We start from the raw sequence: 25,252 nt of genomic DNA on the forward strand, positions 1-25,252 counted from the left end.
TACCTCTGGGAGGTAGTGGAGTACAAGTACCAGGTAGTACAACATGTACCTCTGGGAGGTAGTGGAGTACAAGTACCAGGTAGTACAACATGTACCTCTGGGAGGTAGTGGAGTACAAGTATCAGGTAGTACAACATGTACCTCTGGGAGGTAGTGGAGTACAAGTATCAGGTAGTACAACATGTACCTCTGGGAGGTAGTGGAGTACAAGTATCAGGTAGTACAACATGTACCTCTGGGAGGTAGTGGAGTACAAGTATCAGGTAGTACAACATGTACCTCTGGGAGGTAGTGGAGTACAAGTATCAGGTAGTACAACATGTACCTCTGGGAGGTAGTGGAGTACAAGTACCAGGTAGTACAACATGTACCTCTGGGAGGTAGTGGAGTACAAGTATCAGGTAGTACAACATGTACCTCTGGGAGGTAGTGGAGTACAAGTATCAGGTAGTACAACATGGACCTCTGGGAGGTAGTGGAGTACAAGTATCAGGTAGTACAACATGTACCTCTGGGAGGTAGTGGAGTACAAGTACCAGGTAGTAGAACATGGACCTCTGGGAGGTAGTGGAGTACAAGTATCAGGTAGTACAACATGTACCTCTCAGGACATCAGGACACACCACACACAGCTTGTAGACTTCTCTTTAATAACTTTACAACAAAAAGGTACAAATCAGGTCCGACTCCTCCGGAGGCTTCATGGAAGTTCCCTGTGGAACAAGTCAGCGAGAACACACGAGGGTTCCCTCTCACCACACACACACGAGGGTTCTCTCTCACCACACACACACACACACGAGGGTTCCCTCTCACCACACACACGAGGGTTCCCTCTCACCACACACACACACACGAGGGTTCCCTCTCACCACACACACACGAGGGTTCCCTCTCACCACACACACGAGGGTTCCCTCTCACCACACACACACACACGAGGGTTCCCTCTCACCACACACGCACGAGGGTTCTCTCTCACCACACACACGAGGGTTCCCTCTCACCACACACACACACACACGAGGGTTCCCTCTCACCACACACACACACACACACGAGGGTTCCCTCTCACCACACACACACGCACACGAGGGTTCCCTCTCACCACACACACACACACGAGGGTTCCCTCTCACTACACACACGAGGGTTCCCTCTCACCACACACACACACACGAGGGTTCCCTCTCACTACACACACGAGGGTTTCCTCTCAACACACACACACACACACGAGGGTTCCCTCTCACCACACACACACACGAGGGTTCCCTCTCACCACACACACACACACGAGGGTTCCCTCTCACTACACACACGAGGGTTTCCTCTCAACACACACACACACACACGAGGGTTCCCTCTCACCACACACACACACGAGGGTTCCCTCTCACCACACACACACACGAGGGTTCCCTCTCACCACACACACACACGAGGGTTCCCTCTCACTACACACACACACACGAGGGTTCCCTCTCACTACACACACACACACGAGGGTTCCCTCTCACCACACACACACGAGGGTTCCCTCTCACTACACACACGAGGGTTTCCTCTCAACACACACACACACACACGAGGGTTCCCTCTCACCACACACACACACGAGGGTTCCCTCTCACCACACACACACACACGAGGGTTTCCTCTCAACACACACACGAGGGTTCCCTCTCACCACACACACACACGAGGGTTCCCTCTCACTACACACACACACACGAGGGTTCCCTCTCACTACACACACACACACGAGGGTTCCCTCTCACCACACACGGAACGTGTTGCTGTTTGAGACGATACGACTGCGTCGCATCAAAAGGACGAGCCGGTGGACGACCGGTGAGTTGAATCCGTCTTTGGCCTCAAGTCAGTGATCTGTGGAGACGTGGAATCACCGTCTGCTGGGTGATGAAGATGAGGAGGATGATGATGAGTGAAGTAAACGAGGTGAAGCAGTGAAGAGGAAACAGTACAGACAACAGCCAGCAGAGGGCGCCAACACACCAGCAGTGATCAAAATAAAGTTTACTTCTCTCTGAAAAAAAGACGATAATAATAATAATAATAATAATAATAATAATAATAATCCTCTCGGTCCAAATCACTCCCGTCCTGGTCTCAAGAGGACCGTCGTCTTTGCTTCATCACCGTTTGTCTCGTTAGAAAACAAAGTCCTGAAAATAACCGTGTGTTTTAACAGTTCAAATCCTAAATGAAGCTCAAAAACTCGCTCTGTCTCGCACGCACGCACGCACACACACACACACACACACACACACACACACACACACACACACACACACACACACACACACACACACACACACACACACACACACACACACACACACACACACACACACACACACACACACTAAACAAAGCTCTTTTTCTTCATTCGTATAAAACTGAGCTCACCAGCGGACCACCGGACACTTGTGGGGTTCGAGTGCCTTTTGCTCAAAGGCACTGTGGCGGTTTGCTACTGACAGAAAGGCTTCTCTAATTCAAACGTTACCGGTGAATGAATGACCGGGTGATCATGACGGACTGGTGTCAGTGTGGAGTTTGAGGAGAAGCGAGTCTTTCCCATTAGAAGTCGGAGGTCCAGACGCACAAAGATGCAGAGATTCAAACTCCGCCTGCTGCTCTTTGACGACGGCCGCAGACCAGATGAAAGAGTTTAAACCACAACGCTGGAACGTGTCCGAGTGGAGCGCTTAATGTTCCACAGTGTGGAGAACCCTTCAGGAGCAACGAGGGCTCCGAGCGCCGTGTTGAGCATCGGCTGCGTCCAACAGACCGGAGACCACCAGACAAGAACCAGTGAAGAGTCTGAGGTCATTCATCTCACTGGTTTCCACCACAGCGGACTGACCGCCGGGAACACCTGGAGGCGGTCTGGATGTCCCAGACGGACGTGGGTCTGGATCAGCGGGTTCACGAGGGTCTCCCAGCGGTCTACCGGCGGGGCTGGTGGCGGGAATGACGAGGCAAAGAGGACGGGCTGGAGGAGGGAGACATGGACGCCAGGGAGGCCGAGGCCGCCGCGTCCTCGGCCTCCTCCAGCTCTCCTCCTGCTCCTCCTGCTCCTCCGTGGAGCTCCTGGCTGACGCTGGACTGTAAGGCGGCCGGGGTCAGCCACTCTTTGGGCAGGCAGCTCTGGAGGAACGGCACGCAGGAGCTGAAGTAGGCCAGACGGTTGACCCAGCGGGGGGTCTCGCGGCCACACAGGATCTGAGGAGGCAGAAAGAAAAGGAGCTCTTACAACAGCAGTCAACCCACAGCGGCGTGAGACAACTACACCGCCGGTCAGATTCACCAGGGTCCTTGAACACATCACGTGTGACCAACGCTTCCGTCACAGAAAAGCACCTAAAACTCAGCTTAATATTTGGATATTTCTTCATGTTCTCATTGTAAATGTCTCCTCTCAGTTCACTGTAAGCCTTCCTCACAGCTGTGGCAGAGGGTCGTCAGTGGAAGCACCTGAGGCCTCAGCAGCACTGGCCCTGTGCGGAGCGCTCAGGTGGTCCAGAGGCTGCTTCTACTCTCACCCACTCACTCACACTGCTGACATGACTGACTTCACATTCATCTTAGTTTGTGTTTGTCTGTTTCATTACTTTAGACTTCATAAATAACTGATTCACTGTTTCATTGAATGCGTCTCCCTCTGCTGTCACGGTTTGTGACAAAAACATTAAAGTGTTGCACTATGACGTCATGATTGATTCATCCGAGAACAACAGTCATGTGACCACAAGGAGGAGACACTGACTGAACTACAGGAAGTGAACACAGAGAGGAGGAGAGAAGAGAGGAGGAGAGGGGAGAGGAGGAGAGGAGAGGAGAGAGAGGAGGAGAGGAGGAGAGGAGAGAGGAGAGGAGAGGAGAGAGAGGAGAAGAGGAGAGGAGAGAGGAGAGGAGAGGAGAGAGAGGAGAAGAGGGGAGAGGAGGAGAGGAGAGGAGGAGAGGAGAGAAGAGGAGAGGAGAGAGGAGAGGAGAGGAGAGAGAGGAGAAGAGGGGAGAGGAGGAGAGGAGAGGAGGAGAGAGGAGAGGAGGAGAGGAGGAGAGGAGAGAGGAGAGGAGAGGAGAGAGAGGAGAAGAGGGGAGAGGAGGAGAGGAGAGGAGAGAGAAGAGAGGAGAGGTTTAAAATGTATCTTTATTAATTTTTTTAAAATTCCATTTACAAAGTTTTACTGTTTCTCAGACCAAACTTAAATCACGCAAACAAACAACAAAAACCTAAAAAAACACACAAACTCATCGGTTCAGAAACAGAGCATTATCTCTGACTGAACACAGAACGTCGTTCAGAGCCCAAATGTTCACAAAGAGTTCAGTTTTCTTTGTCAGACTGTAGAAACCAAACTCCACCCTGAGCCGAGCAGCCAGCAGTCCGGTCAGCATCAAGCTCACGTCCTCTGACCCGACACCCCTCACCCGGTTTTTCCTTGTTTTCCAAATAGCTCGTTTAGCCAGTCCTGAAAGGAAATCCACTAGTGTGTGCACAGATTTCTTTTTGATAGATAGATAGATAAAAAGACAGAAAGGAAAGTGTTCTCCTAAGCCCTGAAACCACGCCTTCAGGCGGCTGAAGAGTCTCACCAGCCTGGAACACTCAACGAACAGATGGTGGATAGATTCTGTCTGCGAGCAAAAAGGACAGCTGACCCCTGAGCCAGGGTCGAGGTGCACCAGATACCTGTTTGTAGCTATGGCCCCATGTACAATCCTCCACTGGAGGTCTCCTGTCCGCTTGTCTACAGGGGGTTTGTACAGGGACCGCCAACAGCCCCTTGGGGAGGATCCCCCCCAAAGACTCGGTCCACCTCGACACCCTCACTCCTGCCAGAGAGCGCAAGTTAGAGACTTTCACACTGACCTGATACGCTGCTTTCCTCCCCAGAGTCTCAAAGTCCTCCACCTGGGGTGTCTTTAGAGACAGCAGGATGTCCTCCTCATCCTCCCACTGTCCCACAGCAGGACAGACAGCCAGGGGTGGGAAGACATACTCACACTCATCGTCCCATTGGTCAGATATTGCACGGTCTCCAACAAACGCTCGGAGGACTTCTGGCAGGGACGCACAGACCTCCTCCACCAGCCCGAGCAGCAGCCTGCTGGACCGGATGTTGATCAGCTCCGCAAGTTGAGGGATGGAGGTCTTCATCAGATGACCCAGCTTCACACAGCCGGCCTCTCTCAGTCTGGATCTCAGGCTGACGGACGTCAGGACCTGGGACGTGATATAGTTGCTTCCAAACAGCGGCTCCTCAAAGAGCCACATTCCTGGTGTCGCCACAGCTCTCCGATGGACTGTAAGAACCTGCCACGCCTGTAGGACGGATTGATAGAACGGTGTCAGACCAGTTAGATCCACTGACTGGGGCTGGAGCAGGAACAGGTGTTTGTCGTAGCCTAAGCGTCCGGCCCTCCTCAGTAGCACACAGGCAGCATCCGTCCATGGCAGGCCGAAACTGTACAGCAGTCTCTGAGCCGTCTGCAGTCTGAAGGCTGTGATTCGTGATGCGAGTCCACCAGGCACTGCCCTCCCTCCTGGACCGGCAGGTACAGCAGATCTCAGCCAGTGAAGCCCTGACCAGAAGAAGTCCACAACTGCCCTCTGGATGTCTTTAATCAGGCCCTGTGGTGGAGGCAGGACTACCAGCCTGTGCCAAAGGGTCGAGGCAACCAAGTTATTGACAATTAGGACCCTCCCCCTGTAAGAGAGCTGAGGTAGCAGCCATTTCCATTTAGACAATCTGGTACACACTCTCTCCATAGCACCCTCCCAGTTCTGTTTTTGAAACTCTTCTGTTCCCAAAAAAACACCCAAAACCTTCAAACCCTGCCTTCCCCATCTGATGCTTCCTGGTAGCTTTGGTATTTCTTTGTCTGCCCACTGCCCAACCTGCAAAGCTTCACTTTTTCCCCAGTTTACCTTCGCTGAAGATGCCCCCTCAAACACGGCTAAACTGTCACCTAGGACCTGGACATCCCTCTGGTCTTTGACGAACACATAAACATCATCAGCATATGCAGACACCACCAGCGAGGGCGCTGACGCAGCCCAGGTAACATTAGTCCTGATAGATGGGACCTCAACCTATTCAGAAGAGGCTCAATGGCAATGGAGTATAACTGTCCAGAGATAGGACATCCCTGTCTGATGCCTCTCTGGACCTGAACTGGACAGCTCAAACCGCCCCCCACCGTCACCAGACAAGCAGCCTCCTTGTACATCAAACCCAGCAGTGACACAAACCCTTCCCCAAAACCAAAAGCTCTTAAAGTGGAAAAAAGAAAGCTATGACCAACCCTATCACAAGCCTTCTCCTGGTCTAATGATATAACCCCAACATCAATATTATACAGTTTACAGAGATCCAACAAGTCCCTCATGAGAACAATGTTATCCATGATGGATCTGTCCGGTACGCAGTAAGACTGGTCTCTGTGGATTATAGACTCCAGAAAGTTCTTAAGCCGGTTGGCGAGCACCTTGGAAAGAAGTTTATAGTCTGTGCATAACAACGCCACCGGTCTCCAGTTCTTCAGTAAGGACAAATCTCCTTTTTTGGGTCACAGTGATAGCACTGCATGCCGACATGTCGTCGGTAACAGACCTGCCTGTGAACACTCCTGCAGCACCTGCCACAGGTCGGCTCCCAAACACGTCCAGAAGTGTTTATAGAAGTCCGCAGGCAGCCCGTCCAGTCCAGGAGCTCTCCCAGCAGCCATCTGACCCACAGCAGCGGTCAGCTCCTCCAGGGAGATGTCGGCGTCCAGGACAACTCTGTCCTCGGGGCCCAGCTGAGGAAGGCCCTGAAGCAGCTCGTCAACACTCTCTTTGTGGTTGTCCTCCTTCCTGAAGAGGGCGCTGTAGAAGCTTACAGCATGTTGCCTCATTTCCCTCGGGTCAGTCGTCATCTCACCATCAGGAAGGCGGAGACACACCATCTGTTTGGTTCGAGAGACGGACTTCTCCAGATTGAAGAAGTAGGAGGAGCATCCATGTCCCTAACGCTGGTGAACCTTGACCTGACCAAAGCTCCCTTAGCTCGCTCCTGTAGAAAGGAACCTCGTTGCTGCTTCTTCTGTTGAAGCCTGTGAGTGTCTGTGCTGGTGTGAGTGAATACACTGTGCTCCAAATCCCTGCGTCGACTCTCTGGAGAATTCATCTTCACGCTCCATCTCCCGAAGCTGCAACAGCGTCGTGTCCCATCGTGGCGTCCTCTGCCTCCCTTAACAACGAGGTCACCGTCATCAACAAAGAAAAAAAAGGAATACGGTACAAGAAATCAATCCATATCTGCAGGGAAATTGCATCTTGTGTGAAAAGATGTAATTAATTCAGTGTTGATGGTGGGATGTCACTCTTTTACAAGATCCTCCTCCTCACCTACAAGTCCCTCCATGCCCATGCCCCCCAGTACCTATCGGACCTCCTCCGCCCACATGCCCCTCCCCGGAACCTGCGGTCTTCAGACTCTGGCCTGCTTGCCACCGCCCGCACCAAACTGCGAACCTTCGGGGACAGAGCTTTCAGTGTGGCAGCCCCCACCCTCTGGAACTCTCTCCCTGCGGTGATCCGCAACATCTCCACTCTGGACGCCTTCAAAAGGGCCCTCAAGTCCCATCTGTTCGCCAAGGCTTTCGGCCCCTAGTTCACTTGTTCTGTTTTTCTGACTGTTTGTCTAAACTGTTTTTGTCTCACTGTTACTCTTGTAAAGCGGCCTTGGGTCCCCTGAAAGGCGCTATATAAATTAAAGTTATTATTATTATTATCATGAGAATCAAGTCCTGAGGGCAGCGGCGCATCAGCTGAGTGTTACTGCAAACAGTCGGTTTCACTCATTCATCAATTCATCTCATGCATCTATTTGTGTCCACGGATGTGTGAATGTCTGCATATTTCACTCTGTCTTCACATCAGTGTGTGCGTCAGCTGGTGCTGCATGTCTGGGCTCAGTGTCTTAATCCCCATCTCAGTGCTCGATGCTAACTGTAAGACTCCCTGCTCATTAGTCACACCAGGATAAGCTGATTGAAAGCGCGCGCGCGCGCGCACGCACACACACACACACACACACACACACACACACACACACACACACACACACACACACACACACACACACACACACACACACACACACACACACACACACACACACACACACACACACACACACACACCTGTTTGGACAAACACAAAGCTGAGGTGCCACCTAGTGCTGAAACGCAACATTCATTTGTCTTTTAAGTCGAGCAGAAAGAGTGGTCCTCACTGCCCATGTGCATGTCTATGGACGTGTGTGTGTGTGTGTGTGTGTGTGTGTGTGTGAGTGTGTGTACCTCTGACAGTGCTGAGGAGAAGTGATTGCAGTTCTTGTGCATGAGGTGGTAGGCGTTGCCTTTGTACTCCTTCCCCATCTCCTCCACGATCCGCTCCATGTCTTCTTCTGTGAAGTCGGTGCTGCCCAAGACGATGGCTTCTCTGCAGAGACGAGCGGGGCACGTGATCGGGCGTTAATCGATATTAAAATAGACACATTAACATCTGTACACTACTACCCCTGTACGGATGAGATATGATTGTTCCATGGCTCTTTGTCAAACTGAATAAATGCTATAGAACCGTCTGCCATCATCTAGCGTGATAGAGTTTCTAGTGTAAAATATACCGCCAAATTGATGACATTTTGCTCGCTCTGGCTAACGTGACACGCTCCGCTAGCACCATGTCCGATCAGTACCGAGCATGTGCAGCTCTTACAAAACACAAAACAATAAATCCCATGTACTTCAATATACACTCCTTTATTACCGTTTGTACTCATCTTCACTGAATACAGCTTGATACCGGTGCCTAAACCGATACTTTTTTCTTCAAATTGAACAATATATTAACTGTTTAAAGTATACTGTAAATATAAATAAATACAAAACACTTGCTTCAAACTACAGCTTCAAACTTTTTAACTATGAACAATATGTTAACTGTTAACAGTTTACAGTATACTTAAATAAATAAATACAAAACACACACTCTGTACACACACTGCAGCTTCAAACTTCAGCAATTATTTTGCAGCAATATGAGCATATTTTCCTTCTCTGGCAAAATACGACACGTCTCCTGACTTATTTTATTTTACCAGTTGGTGGCGGTAATGCGGCAATTCGTCGTTTGCCAACCGCCAGTACACCTCAAAGGAGAAGAAGAAGCTTTGGCGTGCCTGTGTTGTTGTGCTTATGAGCGGCAGCGCTACGTTCCCGTTGTAATAATACTGAGTGAGGAGCGGAGGACCGAGTCCTGCTGCCAGGACGGAGTCATCAGAGTCGTGTAAGAAAGTATTTCAATCGGCTCAGGCACCGAAAGGAAGCACCGAAATCTGCGTTGCGTTTGGGTCCGGTAGATACGGACGTGTAGGAACCGGTGCCATGTTGCCACAGAGTTCCGGTACCCGACCCTACAGCTAACTGGCTTGCTCTTTCTTTCAACACAGATTTGTTGTGCACAATGTAGCATTACCGGGGAATGGAGCTCTGGAGCTACAGAGCCAAAGAGCCAAAGAGACACCTCAGTAAGACGTGGACACATCTGTTCCAGATGGTCCATGCTTGTGGTCTAGTGGCCTGCATGGAGAGAGTGTGTGTGTGTGTGTGTGCAGCCACAGGGCAGATCAACTAGAGCAGAAGTAACACACATCAGCTGAAACAGAGCCTGGGCTGATGTAAATAACCTCTTGAAACCGACCAACACAACAGACCTGAACTGTAGAACGTAAGAATGACGACAGAGAAACATCACACATTGACGAGCGCTCTGATGTCCCCAGTTCACCTCAACACCTTTGACCTTCTGAAATCTGGAATCATACCGCTGGTTTACTCACATGCAGGATCAGAACATGATCATAAAGACATGCTGCAGTCCAGTGCACCGATGAACAGAGTATCTGGTAACGCGACACGTGGCTGCACGCCAGCGTTTGACTTCTTTTTCCAGCTCGATGTCAAGTTACACGTCGAAGTGAATGTATGATATATAAAACCAACAAGGACAATTATCAGACTTTATAAACGTGCAAAACATCCAATGAACATGTTCTCCTCAAAGACTCCAGTCTGACTGGAGTCTGACTGGAGTCACTTCACCTCTGATCTAAAACAGAAGTAAGCACATGAACATGTTCACGGTTCGACACCTGGAATGAGAAAGCGTCTGTTGGCTTCGTTCAGCAGGTTTAAAACGTGATAATTAATACTCAAGCTGCACCGCTCGTTATTATTCATGCAGCAGGTGACTCAGGTAACCGGAGAACACGTTACACGCTGCAGAACCTCCGGCTGTAGATTGGAAGTGAAGCGGTTCCTGTTCTGACGTCTCACACTGTTGAGCTCAGCACTCTGGAGACGTCGTAAAACAGAGAATGTGATTCAATCCGACAACCAAACATCTCACACTCACTTGAACTTAAATGTCTCGCCGAGTTCGGTGGCGTCGCCGGGTGTGATCTCAAAGATCCCTGAGAACGGGTACGGGTGTCCGCCGTAGGCAAACTCTACAACACACACACAATAACAGAGGTTAGCGCAACGTGTGTGTGTGTGTGTGTGTGGTTTCTCACCTCTTCCATAGATCTCGATCCCTGAGTGAAAGACTCCGATGCCCAGAGTGCTGGTGAACTCATTGATCCAGTACTGAAGGCAGAAACACACACTGAATTAAATATTTAAACACATAAAGTTCAGAGAGAACTTCTGATGTCACATTGTGCTTCAAGGGATTCAGAACTGACAATGAATCTAAATATTGACACTATTTATAGTGTCCAGTAACCTGGAAAGTAGTGAACAAACGCCGCCACCAACAAGGAGACGAGAAGACGAGACGTCACGTGACGTCTCCACTAAGCTGAGGGAGGACGAGTGTTGTCGTGAGGACGTCGAGTCGTCTCTTCACACTCTTTGTATCAGAGAACCAAACGTCTCTTCAGACTTCATCTCATTCGTCTGAAGCTGAAAACCCTTCAGAGGACACGGACGTCGAGACGAGGGAACAGGAAGTGAATAAATGCTGAGTCATGTCTGGGGTAGTGGCCTCGTTCCTGCAGCATGAACTCACGCATTATACTTGACCAGACTTTTGGGGCTAACATGTTATTCTGGCGTCCACTTGATTTAATGCATCAACATCTGTTTCCTGGCTTTCGGTGAAGAGACAATGATTCCATGTTGTAAAACAAAACCGTGGCTGAAGGGTTAACTTTCTGTTGATCGACCACAAAATAGATCAAAGTTCAAATATTTCTCTGTCGACATATGAATGAATCTGACATGTATGATGTCACACACACACACACACACACACACACACACACACACACACACACACACACACACACACACACACACACACACACACACACACACACACACACACACACACACACACACACACACACACACACCTGAAAGTCACATGACATGTCCCCTCCCGTCCACCACCAGCCGTCTTTGTGGACATTATAAACTACATCACTTCCTCTGACTGACGCTCCGTCACATGGATGCGTTAGTTCACGTCTCCACCACCAATAAGGACCCTCGGTGACTTTCTATCGGCATTATTTTCATCCTGATGGACACGAACAATAAACGTGTTCCTGCAAACGGAACTAATCACATTTTCTGACGGTTTGTTAATCTGCGGAGGATGTTTAGTTCAGCCTCATCCTGCTGTGGTGTCATAATGCACATCACCTCGTAGCACGTAGCACTGTGCTAACTACCGTTTATAGTGGAACAATCCGTCCATTATTCAGCAACACTTTTCATCGAATTGATGGTTTTTTAAACCTGACATTCTAGTTCCAGCTTGTGAGGATTCAGTTTATTTTCTTTGAAGATAATAAGCAGAATAACTTCAGACTGTTGTGTCGATCACATTTCACACAAACGTCTCCATCCAACATGGCGTCCGATGAGCTGAACCGCTCCGTCAGCACGTAAAGACAACAGACGGTTGAATGTGGGCTGTAGCGCAGATCAGAAGGCAGACATCGTTCTCCAGCTAAGCAGTAGCTTCTTGCTAACTAACGACTATTTATTCTGTTTCTCTTCACGATTATTCTCTCGATTAATCGATTAGCGTTGTAAAATGTCAGCAAAATGAAAACATTTTGTCCACAGAGGAAAGAAACAAAACAATATTCAGATTTAAGAATCTGGATTCAGAGAAATTTCCCTTTTTTCCTCTAAAAACGATACAATTATAAATTGATGATCAAAATAGTGAGCGATTACTGTCGTAGTTAACAACCAATCAATGAATCGATGAAACAAATAGTGCGTTTAGTTTCTGTGCAGAAAATACAGACTGTGTTTCTAAATGTCTGTCGTCTAAATATGAAGCCAGGAGCTGGTTAGCCTAGCTTAGCACAACTCACTGGAATTGACTGAGAAATTGAAATGAAACAGCATTGTAGCAGGTCTACCAGTCCGTCAGTGAGCACACACGGTTTACTCCATCGTCACACAGAAGCACCAGAAACACCAACCAGTAAAAACACAAGAAGCAACAACGTGCCCGGAGCTGGACATTTACATTACACGCGTGTGCGTGTGTGCGCGTGTGCGTGCGTGCGTGCGCGTGTGTGTTAGATACGTAGCTTTAGTAAAGAAAGTGTCAAGAAGACGCTGCAGCCGCTCACATGGACGATACGATCAAAATAAAGAAGCTCTTCAGTCTTGTCGAGTGGAAAGCATGAGGGAGGAAGGAAAGAGGAGGTGAGGGAGGAGACAAGGGGATGACAGGAAAGGAGAGGAAAGCATGCATCTAGGTGTGAGGAAGGACAGAGATAACAGATATAATGCACAAACTGCCCTCTGACCTCAGGTCTGTGGAGACTTATTGACCGTCAGCTGAAAAGAGGAGCAACAGCAATAAATCTGATGGGAAAGAAGAACTTCACGCCGAGTAGGAATTCAAAACGATGACACATCTCATCTCTCCGGCGTCTTCTGGACCTCGTTATGGTGCAATATGTCCACCACAGAGGACCCGTATCGGTCAAAGACTCGTCAACGGGTCGGTCGCTCACTACATGGAGACACATTCCCGTCCCTTCTACCTTACCGTCCCCTTGTGCTGCGTGGTTACAAAGGAAACACTTAAAAATCTCACCATGGAGTCCAACAGTCAAACCCTCGCTCAGCTGTTACCAGTGTGAACCAGTGATGTGATTTAAAGTTAGTTTAAAACACAGAGATGAGATTCACTGTCTGTCTGAGTGTGTTACACTGAACTCCATTTAAACTGCTTTAAACATTAAAAAAGTGAAAAGTCTTTAAATGAGAGAACTCATTTGCAGTTGAGTCTACAGGCTCTCACATCGTACCGCGATGAAAGACGAGGAATAAAACACGTGACGTGAAATTATATTGAATCAGCAGTGTGGCTCGTGAGTGCATGCTGAATAAACAGAGGGTCATAATCATGAGAACATCTATTTTAGAACACGTGATATTCCTCTTCAAATAATCACGCGTTTAAATGATGGAGTTTGGCGTCACGCGTGGAAACACGTACAAATGAAACGTAAAGAAGTGAAGAAAACAACCATCTCACCATATCGTAGACGTTCAGGATGATCGGCTCGTTTGCCATCACGGGCGTCAGGATGTCTTCTCCCCTTCACGTCCCCCCTCCTCCTCCTCCTCCTCCCTCCCTCCCTCCCCTCCTCCTTCCTTCCTCCCTCCCTTCCTCCTCCCCTCCTCCTTCCTCCGGAGCGATACAAACTCTCGCCCTTCCCCAAAATAGCCCTCCCTGCTCCCCCCTTCTGATCAGCTTGATGGTTCACTTCCACAACCCGGTTTGGGGGGTTTTTGGTGTTTTGGGGGGTTTGAACCGTCAAACATCTGCCTCTCGTCTCCGTTAAAAACCAACCGACCTGCTAAAAACCCGCTCGGATCCCGAGGTCGAAGTGGGGAAAAAAGCCAACAAGACGTCTTCGAGGAGGCGAGTTCACGCGGAAAGAAATCACAAATTCATCTCCCCGAGCGCGTGATGAAGCAGCAAAGCGCCATGAAGCGGAAGCATCAGAATGGAACTCCCGACATGCTCCTCTGCTCGGTAACCGCGAGCTAACGGTCGCGCTCAGGATGCGCGAGTCGACTCCGGGGGGGGGGGGGGGGGAGATGGATCCGCACTCGATTAATCTAACCTGGGGCTGCGCTAAGCATTGTGGGTGATGTCGTTTTTAATGAAAAAGGTCTTCCTGAATATGAGCTCGTTTTAATACATTTCCAGAACATAAATGAGAAGATGAGTTAAAATCTGGTTCAACATTCTTCTTTCATGTTCACATGTTGGAGTCAAAGGTTTTTACATTTATATCTCTTTGTAGAACATCAGAATACACTGTCAACACACATACAACAATCTATTTCCTCCATGTTGTTATTGATCAATGTATGAATGAGTGTGTGAACCTTCAGCACACAGAGGAATGAACGAGTGACGTTTGGCGACTGTCTGAGCTGCTGAGGCACAATCACTGCTTTGTGAATGGAGTCTGGTGTCTCTGTCGAGAGGACAGACACCACGAATGTTACCTCCAGAACACAAACCTGACTGAGACTTTCAGATGATGGATGACCATGCGGATGAACTACAGGGTTTATGTTTCTGCCAGAAGAATATCTCCTCCTCCTGATATCTCGGTGCTGAACAGGAGCTTTCTCTTCCAGACTCACGAGCCGTCCTGCTGGTTTTCTCCCAGCAGCTCCTCCAGCGTCTCCTGGTTGGAGACCTCCTGCAGAGAGGAGTTCATGTGGTCCAGCAGCTCCTCCCCCAGCAGGAAGCTCCTGATGTCGTGAACCGTCACGCCGATCCGGTGGTCCGTCACGCGGTCCTGGGAGAAGTTATAGGTTCTGATCTTCTCTGAGCGGCCTTTAGTGCCAATCTGGAGGAGGAAGAGGAGGAAGAGGTGGAGGAAGAGGTGGAGGAGGAAGAGGAGGAAGAGGAAGAAGAGGAAGAAGAAGAGGTGGAGGAAGAAGAGGAAGAAGAAGAGGTGGAGGAGGAAGAGGAGGAAGAGGAAGAAGAAGAGGTGGAGGAGGAAGAAGAGGTGGCGGAGGAAGAGGAGGAAGAAGAAGAAGAAGAAGAGGTGGAGGAAGAAGAGGAAGAAGAAGAAGAAGAAGAATAAGGTGGAGGAGGAAGAGGAGGAAGAGCAAGAAGAGGAAGAAGAAGAAGAAGAGGTGGAGGAAGAAGAGGAAGAAGAAGAAGGTGGAGGAGGAAGAGGAGGAAGAGGAGGAAGAGCAAGAAGAGGAAGAAGAAGAAGAAGAGGTGGAGGAAGAAGAGGAAGAAGAAGAAGGTGGAGGAGGAAGAGGAGGAAGAGGAGGAAGAGGAAGAAGAGGTGGAGGAGGAAGAGGAGGTTACTTTACGTCACATTAAATGTCTCCACCTGTACTTTACGTCACATTAAATGTCTCCACCTGTACTTTACGTCACATTAAATGTCTCCACCTGTACTTTACGTCACATTAAATGTCTCCACCTGTACTTTACGTCACATTAAATGTCTCCACCTGTACTTTACATCACATTAAATGTCTCCACCTGTACTTTACATCATATTAAATGTCTCCACCTGTACTTTACGTCACATTAAATGTCTCCACCTGTACTTTACATCACATTAAATGTCTCCACCTGTACTTTACGTCATATTAAATGTCTCCACCTGTACTTTACGTCACATTAAATGTCTCCACCTGTACTTTACGTCACATTAAATGTCTCCACCTGTACTTTACATCACATTAAATGTCTCCACCTGTACTTTACGTCATATTAAATGTCTCCACCTGTACTTTACATCACATTAAATGTCTCCACCTGTACTTTACGTCATATTAAATGTCTCCACCTGTACTTTACATCACATTAAATGTCTCCACCTGTACTTTACGTCATATTAAATGTCTCCACCTGTACTTTACGTCATATTAAATGTCTCCACCTGTACTTTACATCACATTAAATGTCTCCACCTGTACTTTACGTCATATTAAATGTCTCCACCTGTACTTTACATCACATTAAATGTCTCCACCTGTACTTTACGTCATATTAAATGTCTCCACCTGTACTTTACGTCATATTAAATGTCTCCACCTGTACTTTACATCACATTAAATGTCTCCACCTGTACTTTACGTCATATTAAATGTCTCCACCTGTACTTTACGTCATATTAAATGTCTCCACCTGTACTTTACATCACATTAAATGTCTCCACCTGTACTTTACGTCATATTAAATGTCTCCACCTGTACTTTACGTCATATTAAATGTCTCCACCTGTACTTTACGTCATATTAAATGTCTCCACCTGTACTTTACATCACATTAAATGTCTCCACCTGTACTTTACGTCATATTAAATGTCTCCACCTGTACTTTACATCACATTAAATGTCTCCACCTGTACTTTACGTCATATTAAATGTCTCCACCTGTACTTTACATCACATTAAATGTCTCCACCTGTACTTTACGTCATATTAAATGTCTCCACCTGTACTTTACATCACATTAAATGTCTCCACCTGTACTTTACGTCATATTAAATGTCTCCACCTGTACTTTACGTCATATTAAATGTCTCCACCTGTACTTTACATCACATTAAATGTCTCCACCTGTACTTTACATCATATTAAATGTCTCCACCTGTACTTTACGTCATATTAAATGTCTCCACCTGTACTTTACGTCATATTAAATGTCTCCACCTGTACTTTACATCACATTAAATGTCTCCACCTGTACTTTACATCACATTAAATGTCTCCACCTGTACTTTACGTCATATTAAATGTCTCCACCTGTACTTTACATCACATTAAATGTCTCCACCTGTACTTTACGTCATATTAAATGTCTCCACCTGTACTTTACATCACATTAAATGTCTCCACCTGTACTTTACATCACATTAAATGTCTCCACCTGTACTTTACGTCATATTAAATGTCTCCACCTGTACTTTACGTCATATTAAATGTCTCCACCTGTACTTTACATCACATTAAATGTCTCCACCTGTACTTTACGTCATATTAAATGTCTCCACCTGTACTTTACATCATATTAAATGTCTCCACCTGTACTTTACGTCATATTAAATGTCTCCACCTGTACTTTACGTCATATTAAATGTCTCCACCTGTACTTTACGTCATATTAAATGTCTCCACCTGTACTTTACGTCATATTAAATGTCTCCACCTGTACTTTACATCACATTAAATGTCTCCACCTGTACTTTACATCACATTAAATGTCTCCACCTGTACTTTACGCTGGTTGTAGCGTCGGCTCGTCTCCTCCTCCAGCTTCATTCCGTACAGTTTTGCTCTCAGAGCCTTCATGGCCTTCTCTTTGTTCTTTATCTGTGAGCGTTCCTGTTGGCACTCTGCCACCACGCCTACCAAACACACACACACACACACACACACACACACACACACACACAGTATTAAAGCACTCTTCTTATGAGGGCAGCTGAACTCACTTGACACTCTCAGGAGGAAGGCGGACCTGTCGGCAGATGGACGATCCGGACCGCACTGTCTGTGGTGTTGACGTGTTGACCTCCGGCTCCACTCGCTCTCTTGGTTTCTATCCTCAGGTCTTTGGAGTTTATGGTGAGAGAGATCTGAGAGGAACACAAACATGTCAATGAACAGACCTGCTCTGATACAGATATCAGTGTTCAAAGGAGGACCGCTGATAAAAGACCTTCTTTCAGATTAAGCAACAACTGCCACAGACATAGAACTTGTTTTTATGTTGTTTTATGTCAAAACGCTGCACGAGCAGGTCGAGAGTGCACGGATGATTTGACAACGAGAAGAAGAAGAAGTGTTGTCAGTGACTCGCCTGGTTAAATAAAGGTCAGATGATAATAAAGCGTGTTTGTTTGGTTGTGCGGTGACTCTTACCTCCGTGGGTTGGGGCAGCACAGCCACCGTCATGGTGCTGGTGTGCATCCTGCCCTGTTTCTCGGTCCTGGGAACCCTCTGAACCCGATGGACTCCGGCCTCAAACTTCATCCTCTTGTAGCTCTGCGGACCGCTGACGCTGGCCGAGGCGTGACGTAGTCCACCTGAGCACCAACACGGAGACGTTACTGTCGACCGGAGGTCTGCTCTGCTGTCTGCTTTCCACTTTGTGGAAGAGCTCCCCCTTGTGTTTGAAGTCAGTTATTGAAATACACACACACACACACACACACACACACACACACACACACACACACACACACACGTGCACACACACACATGTGCACACACACACATACACACACTCTAAATGGACTCTAAATGGACCATAATGTACTAAATGAACATCATGCTGTATTGAAGAAGACTTGAAACTAGAGATTGAGACATAAACTCATGTTTACAATGTTTACTGAGGGAATAAATCAAGAGAGAAGTAGAGTCATTTTCTATAGACTTCTATACAACCAGAGGAGTCGCCCCCTGGTGGACACTAGAGAGAATGCAGCTTTAACACTTGAAGCTTTGACTTTGATTTTTCAGAAGCTGGTAACAACCGACCTTTAACCCGACTACAATCAGGAGTGTGCGTGACCTCTGACCTATTTCGCTGGTCATGTGCTCCAGGACGTCGAAGGACCAGCCGTGGTGCTGAGCGTAGCGCTGGTACATGTCGAACACCTTCAGGGGAGACCAGACGAGTGGTAAATACACAGACGGTGCTTCATCGCTCCTCTTCTTCAAATCCCTCTTTGTTCCTTTTATTATTATTTATTATATGAGGCGACTCGTTGAAACAGAAACTGTTGAAAAGTAGTGAATGTGATCGTGAAGCACGTTCGCACCTCATCAGTGAACAGCATGGCCTCCTGACCTCCGACCCCGGCTGTCACCTCCAGGACCAGGTCGCTCAGATCCGCCTCCTCCGCCGGCAGCAGCAGCTCCAGGATCTGAGCAGAGACGAAGGTAAAACGACATGAACGTGAGGAACATCTGAAGGCCGTCAAAGTGAGGAGTTACCTTCTGTCTGAGATCTTCAATATCTCGCAGACATCCTTCATGTTCCAGCTCGGCCAGTTCTCTCAGAGCCGCGTCGTCATCTTCAGAGGAAAAGAAAAAACAATAAAAACACAGGAAAGTGAAGTCGAGTGACATGAGGATTATCTCTCTATCGTCAGAAAGTCTATCCTCCTCCTCCTCCCCCTCCTCCCCCTCCTCCTCCTCCTCCTCCTCCTCCTCCTCCTCCTCCTCCTCCTCCTCCTCCTCGTGTGTCTCACCTCTCAGCAGCGTCTCCGTCTCAGCCGTCTCTCTCTCTTTGGTGTCCAGCTCTCTGATGCTCTGGATGAGAGGAGCCAGCAGAGACACTCTGGTCCTCTTGGCCCTCAGCTCGTCCTCACAGCGCTGCTCAGTCACACCGCCGCCGCCGCCGGCCGCTCTCAGACACTCACTGTACTCCGTCTCCACCTTCTTCAGGTGTTCCTGCAGAGACCTTTTGGCAAACAGCTCGTCCACCGACAGCAGCTTGGCCGCCGTCAAAGGCGTGCCGGTGTGAAGAGCTCTCGTGGTTCTGCCACAGTCATTGTGACAGTGGTGGAGAAATGAGACCGTTTGTCTGAGGCTGTTTGGTGGTTTTTGAACCCACAGACTGGAGACGCACTCCCTTCCTCTCGGAAGAAGGTTAGCGGCTCTTCTGGAAGCCATAGAGTCACTGTGTGGCAGAACAAACAGACCCTGGTAGGACTTGGCTTTCTTTCTAGTCCGGAAGGAACATTCGGACAAATTCCATTCAAATAATTAATGATTTTATGTTTAACTAAAATATGTACCGCTGCAATTGCTATGTTGAGAAATATTCAGCATCTAATAAAGTCATTATTGAATTCTGCGGGTGTGTATCACGACAAGCAGCGCTTTATTTTGAAATTTGAACTTATAAAATAAAGGTTCAGATGTGTGTGGTATTCCTGCAGAAGTCAACAACTACAAACCAAACCGGCAACTTTAATTAGGAATATTTAAAATAAGACGCTGTTGCTATTAAGGGCTGGATTTCAACACATACACCAGAATAAGAGCATTTGAGAGAGTAAACAACTCGCTAATATCATCTTTAAATCAAATAGCAAACAACCGAATAATCCGTTACATCCATCATGTCACCGGAAAACATCGGTGCGGCGATAACGAAGGAAAACGGATTCTTAATGCGAGTTATAAAGATTTCGTTTGTTTCCCACCTTGCTGAAGGGCGCAGACATGTTGAATGATACACGCATGCGCAGTCGGTAAGACGTCTTCTTCGGCAGACAAAATTACGGCAGGCTAAAGACGTCACATGGGAGAAGTTTGACTTCAGGATATAAAGCCTTTAATTATATTGTAGATATTTATTTTTAGTCTGCTCAAGTTATGGTGTGTTTTATTGTGTATTTTGTTTATTTTAGTATTTTACATAAATTATGTTTGTCTGCTATTTAATGTCCTTATTTGTATTTGTGTGGAAATCCTTCATCATCCAGAATCAGTTTATTGCCAAAAGGAATGTTACGCATACGAATTACATAATTCTACATAATTCACTGTAAAACTGTACAGGAGGATATGATAAATAAAATCAAACCGCATAAGAGTAAAATAAGTCTGTTTTTAAAGTGTTATGTGTCTCTGTTTAAGTCACTGGTGCATAAAAAGCATTATGAAACGCAGTGAGCTTCACCTGAATGTGTCGTGGTTGTAATTGAAATGACTGTGTGACTAAATGAGCATGATGCACATCGGTATGTAAAGACGTGAGCCCCCCCCCCCTTCATACACAACCTGCTCGGTCTCTTATCTCCCTGTTTCACTCTATCGTACATTAGACATCAATATATACATATATACATATATATATATATATATATATATATATGTATATATATATATTAAAATAACACCCTGTTACAGTTTGGTTGTGACTTGATCACCCCCTTGTCGTTCATTTGTTGCCTGTATTGCACAACATCAAGTGAACTACTGAAAGTATTGTTTACAAACTAAGCTGTGGCATCCTGCAGCCCCCCCCCCCCCCCCCTACTGTCCGGTTTCAATGTAAGAGCAGCTTCACACATTCCAGGTGGGGGTGTGAACTGTCCTCTGAATGGTCAGTCTTTCAACAGCATATCGTTTTAAAAACATGAAACAGAACAGAGGGCTCTCCTGTAAACGGTGTCGGTGAAATATGAACTGATTTTCTGTTTTTCAAGAGTATTTCACGTGGAAACCATGAACTCCCTTAACAATATTAAGCTTCATAAATATAATTTAGATGTTTTAATGTCACTACCGGGCTCATATCACTGCTCATAATGTGCTGCAGCCTCATGTTGAACTCGGCTGAGGTTTTACTGGCTTCAGGCTCTTAAATCCTGTAGAAATGACAGTTTATGTATCTTTCCGTCCGTGTTTCCCTTCGGAAGGGAAATGCCAGTGACACCACCTCCCCTGCGCGCTGACGTCATCACCCGCAGACATCCCTGACTCCCCATTGGTCGGTGGTTTAAAGAGACTAACGCCCGCTTCGCTGTGATTGGTTAACGTCTTTTTGCGCACGGATTTCAAATAGCTGCAGAAACACTGAGCTCCGTTTTCAGTCTCAGAGCATTTTAATCTGTGAAGAAGAAGAGACAGTTAGCTCAGAGTTAGCTCCGCGGCTAAAAGGAGGGAAGCTAAGAGTCTGCCGTTTGGATAACGATATTAACAAACGTAACACACGTAAGGTAGGAGTCTTCACTTTATATAATAATGTTAACGTACGTAACGTAGCAAAGTTAGCTAGTAGCGTATCTTAGCTAGTTTAGCTTGTCAGTCAACGGGCTAGATGTTAACTAAGTTAACAATACCGACCGTGACTACGCTGTAGTCGGAGTATATTTAACATGTACACATGTATAGTATAGCTATGTATGTGACGTTAGTTACGTAAGAGATAAATGAAGTTAGCTTCTTAGTTACAAGCTACTTCCTGCCTGCACGCGCGGAAACGCAGCTCAGTAACGTCATCTGTAAGTTATTTAACATTTAACATGTTTTAACAGATGCCATCATTACTAAACCCTCTACTAACACAACAAGTTGTGCATTTAAAGACTAAGAACCTGAAGTCGCGACTATCTTCACGTCACGTTTCCGCCAAATCTAGCTGCGTGGCGCCAAAATTAAATTATTTGAAAAACAAACATGCGGGAGAAAAGATTCCGAGTGTCTTTAAAGTTCGTGATACCAGTTTAGTATCGATATATCTTTATTATATATCTTATTAATGGACTAGTTGCCTTCCTTTATCGGTGGATAAGTCTGTTTAGCATGAGAGAAGAAGAGAGAAGCCATGCTGCACATTTAAACCGTATTAAACTTAAACTTATTGCTGCTTGTTTGTCTCCTTTTTAATCCAGAAACCTACAAAGTGCACACAGCGTGTATGATTGACTGTCAGACGGCCATCATCATGAAGTGCCCACGTTACGAGGCTGCCATGGTTAACGGTGTGGAGAAAAGCTCAGCTGCTGCAGAGTCCAGGGTGTCACACCTAAAAGCGTCCCCACTGAAGGAGCCCCCCAACATCAAACCCCAGTGTCCCCCTGCAGGAGCCCCCACAGTGTTGTTCAACAACACCACCAGAGCGGTGCACAACAAGGAGAACAGCACCGGCAGGGAGCAGGACAGGACCGTGGACGACCGGTTCGAGGACAGCGGGTATCTGTCTCGGAACAACAGTCAGATCGATGAGCACCGCGGGGAGGAAGAGGAGGAGGAACACAAACAGGGAAAACCTGCACGTCAAGACAAGACCACATCACCAAAGAGCTCTCCCTCCAAATGTCCAGAGAGGACGGACTCCCACACGCCGGTGGATCGACACAAGAGGAGGCCGGCGACCTTCTCGCTGTCGGCCACGCCGGCCGACCGCAACAGAGACCCAAACCTGCCCATTCTCAACTTCCAGAGGGCCGTGTGTGAGGAGCTGGCGAAGAGCTACCAGAAGAACAAGAGGTGGGTTTGTGTTTAGAGAGAGTTCTAAACGCTGAAGCCTCAGATCATCAGGTTCAGGGCTGACTCTTTAATGCTTCAGGCACACCTGAGACTAACGTTAGAATCCTTGTTTCAGTCGTACTGAATAAGCACGACTATATTATTAACAATAATCCCGTTTGTTTCCGTGGGTCAGGTACGACTGGAGCGTCATCACAAAGGTAGCAGAGCATCACCTCCTGGACCGGGTGATCGGAGGCCAGATGGGCCGCGAGCACGTCGACGTGTTTTCATGTCTGCTGTCGAGGAACATGAGGAGCATCCTGACCCACATCCTGTCCCTGCTGGGGGACCTGGACCTCATCAGGTAGACTAGACCAGAGGGTTCATTATCAGTCGCTGATGGAAGGAACGTCGGGTTACAGGACATGTGCGAGCTCAGATTAAAGAGAAATCTTTAAGCGCTTCTGAAGGATATTTAACCGTGTCTGGATTTATTTAAACAGTTTACAAAGTGAGTTCATATAACTACAGAGAGGTCGAGGTCTGATTTAAACCCTGATAACGGAACAATAAAACCATCTACAATAAAAACAAACATGAAATAATAAGAACGTGTTGAAGGATTGGCTCGCTTCCTTTATTCATCGTGTGTTCACCTGGTTTCCTCGCAGCTGTAAGAAAGTGAGCCGGACCTGGAGGAGGAGCATCAGTGATGACTCAGCAGCTCGGAGTCGATGTGGGAGAGCAGAGCAGACGCTCAGGGTACACACACACACACACACACACACACACACGGCGGGCTCGTCACACATGGATTATGAGACACAAGACTCGTTTAGACTGATTTTGGACGGATTTCAAAGGTAAAATATCAGATCTCAACGTGGCGCATAGAGCGCTCCGCTTTATGACGATTATACTCATAACTTTGTTTTTAAGGAGGAACAAAATGTTTTCTACCAATCTGAACATTGGTGACTAAAGTGTGTGTTTGTGGATGTGCAGCCGTTCTTAGTTCAACGCGTGACTCTTCCTCCTCCTCGTCTTCTCGCTCTAACGTCTCCTCCGTTCATCGTCCTCTAGGAGTCGAGCAGCTCTCTGAGGCAGAGCGGCTGTGGACTCACTCGAGACGTCTCCGTGTCCCGGGTGGTGCTGTCCTGCATGCAGGCGCTGGCCTCCTCGGGTACGCCCTCCTCTTCATCCTCCTCCTCTTCATCCTCCTCCACCCCGAGCTGCAGGCTCCTCAGACGGCCGGCTGTCTGTCAGAGGGGCGGCACACAGACCCCCCCGTGTACCCGCTTCACTGAGTACCTGCAGGTCCGTTTATTCACATTAATGAGGCCGTCCAGTGATGTCATGTACGTTTTACTTTGGTGTTCAGCAGCGATGCAGTTTATTATCTGTAAACGCAGCTCTGTTTCAGGCTTTAGCTTCATCGTATTTGACTGTAACAATGAAAATCTTCAGATTCTCACATCTGAGAACCTGAAACGTTGAGCGTTTCTTATTAAATGAAGAACTTTAAAGTGCCGTCTCCTCTGACTCGTAACAAACCTCTGTGTTGTGTTTCAGGCCGCCAGCGCTCTGAAGCAGCACGAGTCTCTGCGTCCCTGCAGACGCTGCGGCTCTCCGGCGACGCACTCGTCCGAGGTCCAGAGGGCCACGTGCACTCGGGCCGGCTGCCTCTTCGACTTCTGCACCCGCTGCCGGGAGGCCTTCCACGGCTCCACGCCCTGCAGGGTGGTGCGTCCCCGAGCGCACACCCCCGCCCTGAAGACCACGCCCGTCGCACCGGGCGGCGCTCGCAGCAAGAGGAACATCCGGCGCCTGTGACCGGAGCCTCGCCCCCCCGAGGCTTTTATTCTGCTTTTAAAGCTGCTGGAAGCTTCTGCTGAAGCACTTGTTTACAACACTGCTGGACAATCAGCCAGAAAGAAGAAAAGAACGCTTTCAATACATGTATCACTTTTATTATGTTTTAAATGAAATGGATGTAAATATATATTGAGACTTTTAAAATAGTTTGTTTTTTAAAATAAATGTTCATATTTACTTCCTGTAAATAAATGTTTCATAAATCTGATCTTGTGTTTCTGGGATTCTTCAACGAGACAATTTCCCCCAAAAGGAAACAGAATAA

General features: G+C 47.5%; 3 protein-coding genes across 3 annotated transcripts; 1 reads left to right on the forward strand and 2 right to left on the reverse strand.

The window, feature by feature from the left end:
* Positions 1 to 1,170: 1,170 nt before the first annotated feature.
* Positions 1,171 to 13,719, reverse strand: desi2 (desumoylating isopeptidase 2). The gene is made up of 5 exons (XM_079280705.1): positions 13,661 to 13,719; positions 10,659 to 10,731; positions 10,499 to 10,592; positions 8,380 to 8,521; positions 1,171 to 3,252 (listed from the first exon to the last, which is right to left on the reverse strand). Exons 1-5 carry the CDS (start codon positions 13,697 to 13,699, stop codon positions 2,977 to 2,979), a joined length of 624 nt encoding a protein of 207 aa, XP_079136831.1. The 5' UTR covers positions 13,700 to 13,719; the 3' UTR covers positions 1,171 to 2,976.
* Positions 13,720 to 14,377: 658 nt separating this feature from the next.
* Positions 14,378 to 20,345, reverse strand: mtrf1l (mitochondrial translational release factor 1-like). The gene is made up of 8 exons (XM_079280702.1): positions 19,377 to 20,345; positions 19,120 to 19,199; positions 18,945 to 19,049; positions 18,702 to 18,780; positions 18,040 to 18,203; positions 17,636 to 17,753; positions 17,386 to 17,522; positions 14,378 to 14,996 (listed from the first exon to the last, which is right to left on the reverse strand). The coding sequence occupies exons 1-8, from the start codon at positions 19,798 to 19,800 to the stop codon at positions 14,784 to 14,786; spliced, it is 1,320 nt and encodes a 439-aa protein (XP_079136828.1). The 5' UTR covers positions 19,801 to 20,345; the 3' UTR covers positions 14,378 to 14,783.
* A 1,405-nt stretch (positions 20,346 to 21,750) lies between these two features.
* Positions 21,751 to 25,066, forward strand: fbxo5 (F-box protein 5). Its single transcript, XM_079280701.1, has 6 exons — positions 21,751 to 21,857; positions 22,533 to 23,130; positions 23,306 to 23,476; positions 23,784 to 23,874; positions 24,196 to 24,429; positions 24,685 to 25,066. Exons 2-6 carry the CDS (start codon positions 22,559 to 22,561, stop codon positions 24,943 to 24,945), a joined length of 1,329 nt encoding a protein of 442 aa, XP_079136827.1. The 5' UTR covers positions 21,751 to 21,857; positions 22,533 to 22,558; the 3' UTR covers positions 24,946 to 25,066.
* Positions 25,067 to 25,252: the final 186 nt, after the last annotated feature.

This window comes from Melanostigma gelatinosum (genome assembly GCF_949748355.1).
Source record: "Melanostigma gelatinosum genome assembly, chromosome: 12".
NCBI classification, from domain to species: domain Eukaryota; kingdom Metazoa; phylum Chordata; class Actinopteri; order Perciformes; family Zoarcidae; genus Melanostigma; species Melanostigma gelatinosum.

What these genes read in the sequence shown, in the direction of transcription:
- desi2 (XM_079280705.1), bottom strand. Translation starts at nt 13,699, where the DNA reads ATGGCAAACGAGCCGATCATCCTGAACGTCTACGATATG. An exon ending in TCCTGAACGTCTACGATATG is followed by an intron (nt 10,732 to 13,660) that starts GTGAGATGGTTG and finishes TTCTGCCTTCAG; the next exon opens with TACTGGATCAATGAGTTCAC. An exon ending in TCTCCTCAGCACTGTCAGAG is followed by an intron (nt 3,253 to 8,379) that starts GTACACACACTC and finishes CTGCCTCCTCAG; the next exon opens with ATCCTGTGTGGCCGCGAGAC.
- mtrf1l (XM_079280702.1), bottom strand. Translation starts at nt 19,800, where the DNA reads ATGGCTTCCAGAAGAGCCGCTAACCTTCTTCCGAGAGGAAGGGAGTGC. An exon ending in TTGAAGATCTCAGACAGAAG is followed by an intron (nt 19,050 to 19,119) that starts GTAACTCCTCAC and finishes GTCTCTGCTCAG; the next exon opens with ATCCTGGAGCTGCTGCTGCC. An exon ending in GATCGTCCATCTGCCGACAG is followed by an intron (nt 17,523 to 17,635) that starts GTCCGCCTTCCT and finishes TGTGTTTGGTAG; the next exon opens with GCGTGGTGGCAGAGTGCCAA.
- fbxo5 (XM_079280701.1), top strand. Translation starts at nt 22,559, where the DNA reads ATGATTGACTGTCAGACGGCCATCATCATGAAGTGCCCACGTTACGAG. An exon ending in GAGCAGAGCAGACGCTCAGG is followed by an intron (nt 23,875 to 24,195) that starts GTACACACACAC and finishes ATCGTCCTCTAG; the next exon opens with GAGTCGAGCAGCTCTCTGAG. An exon ending in GCTTCACTGAGTACCTGCAG is followed by an intron (nt 24,430 to 24,684) that starts GTCCGTTTATTC and finishes GTTGTGTTTCAG; the next exon opens with GCCGCCAGCGCTCTGAAGCA.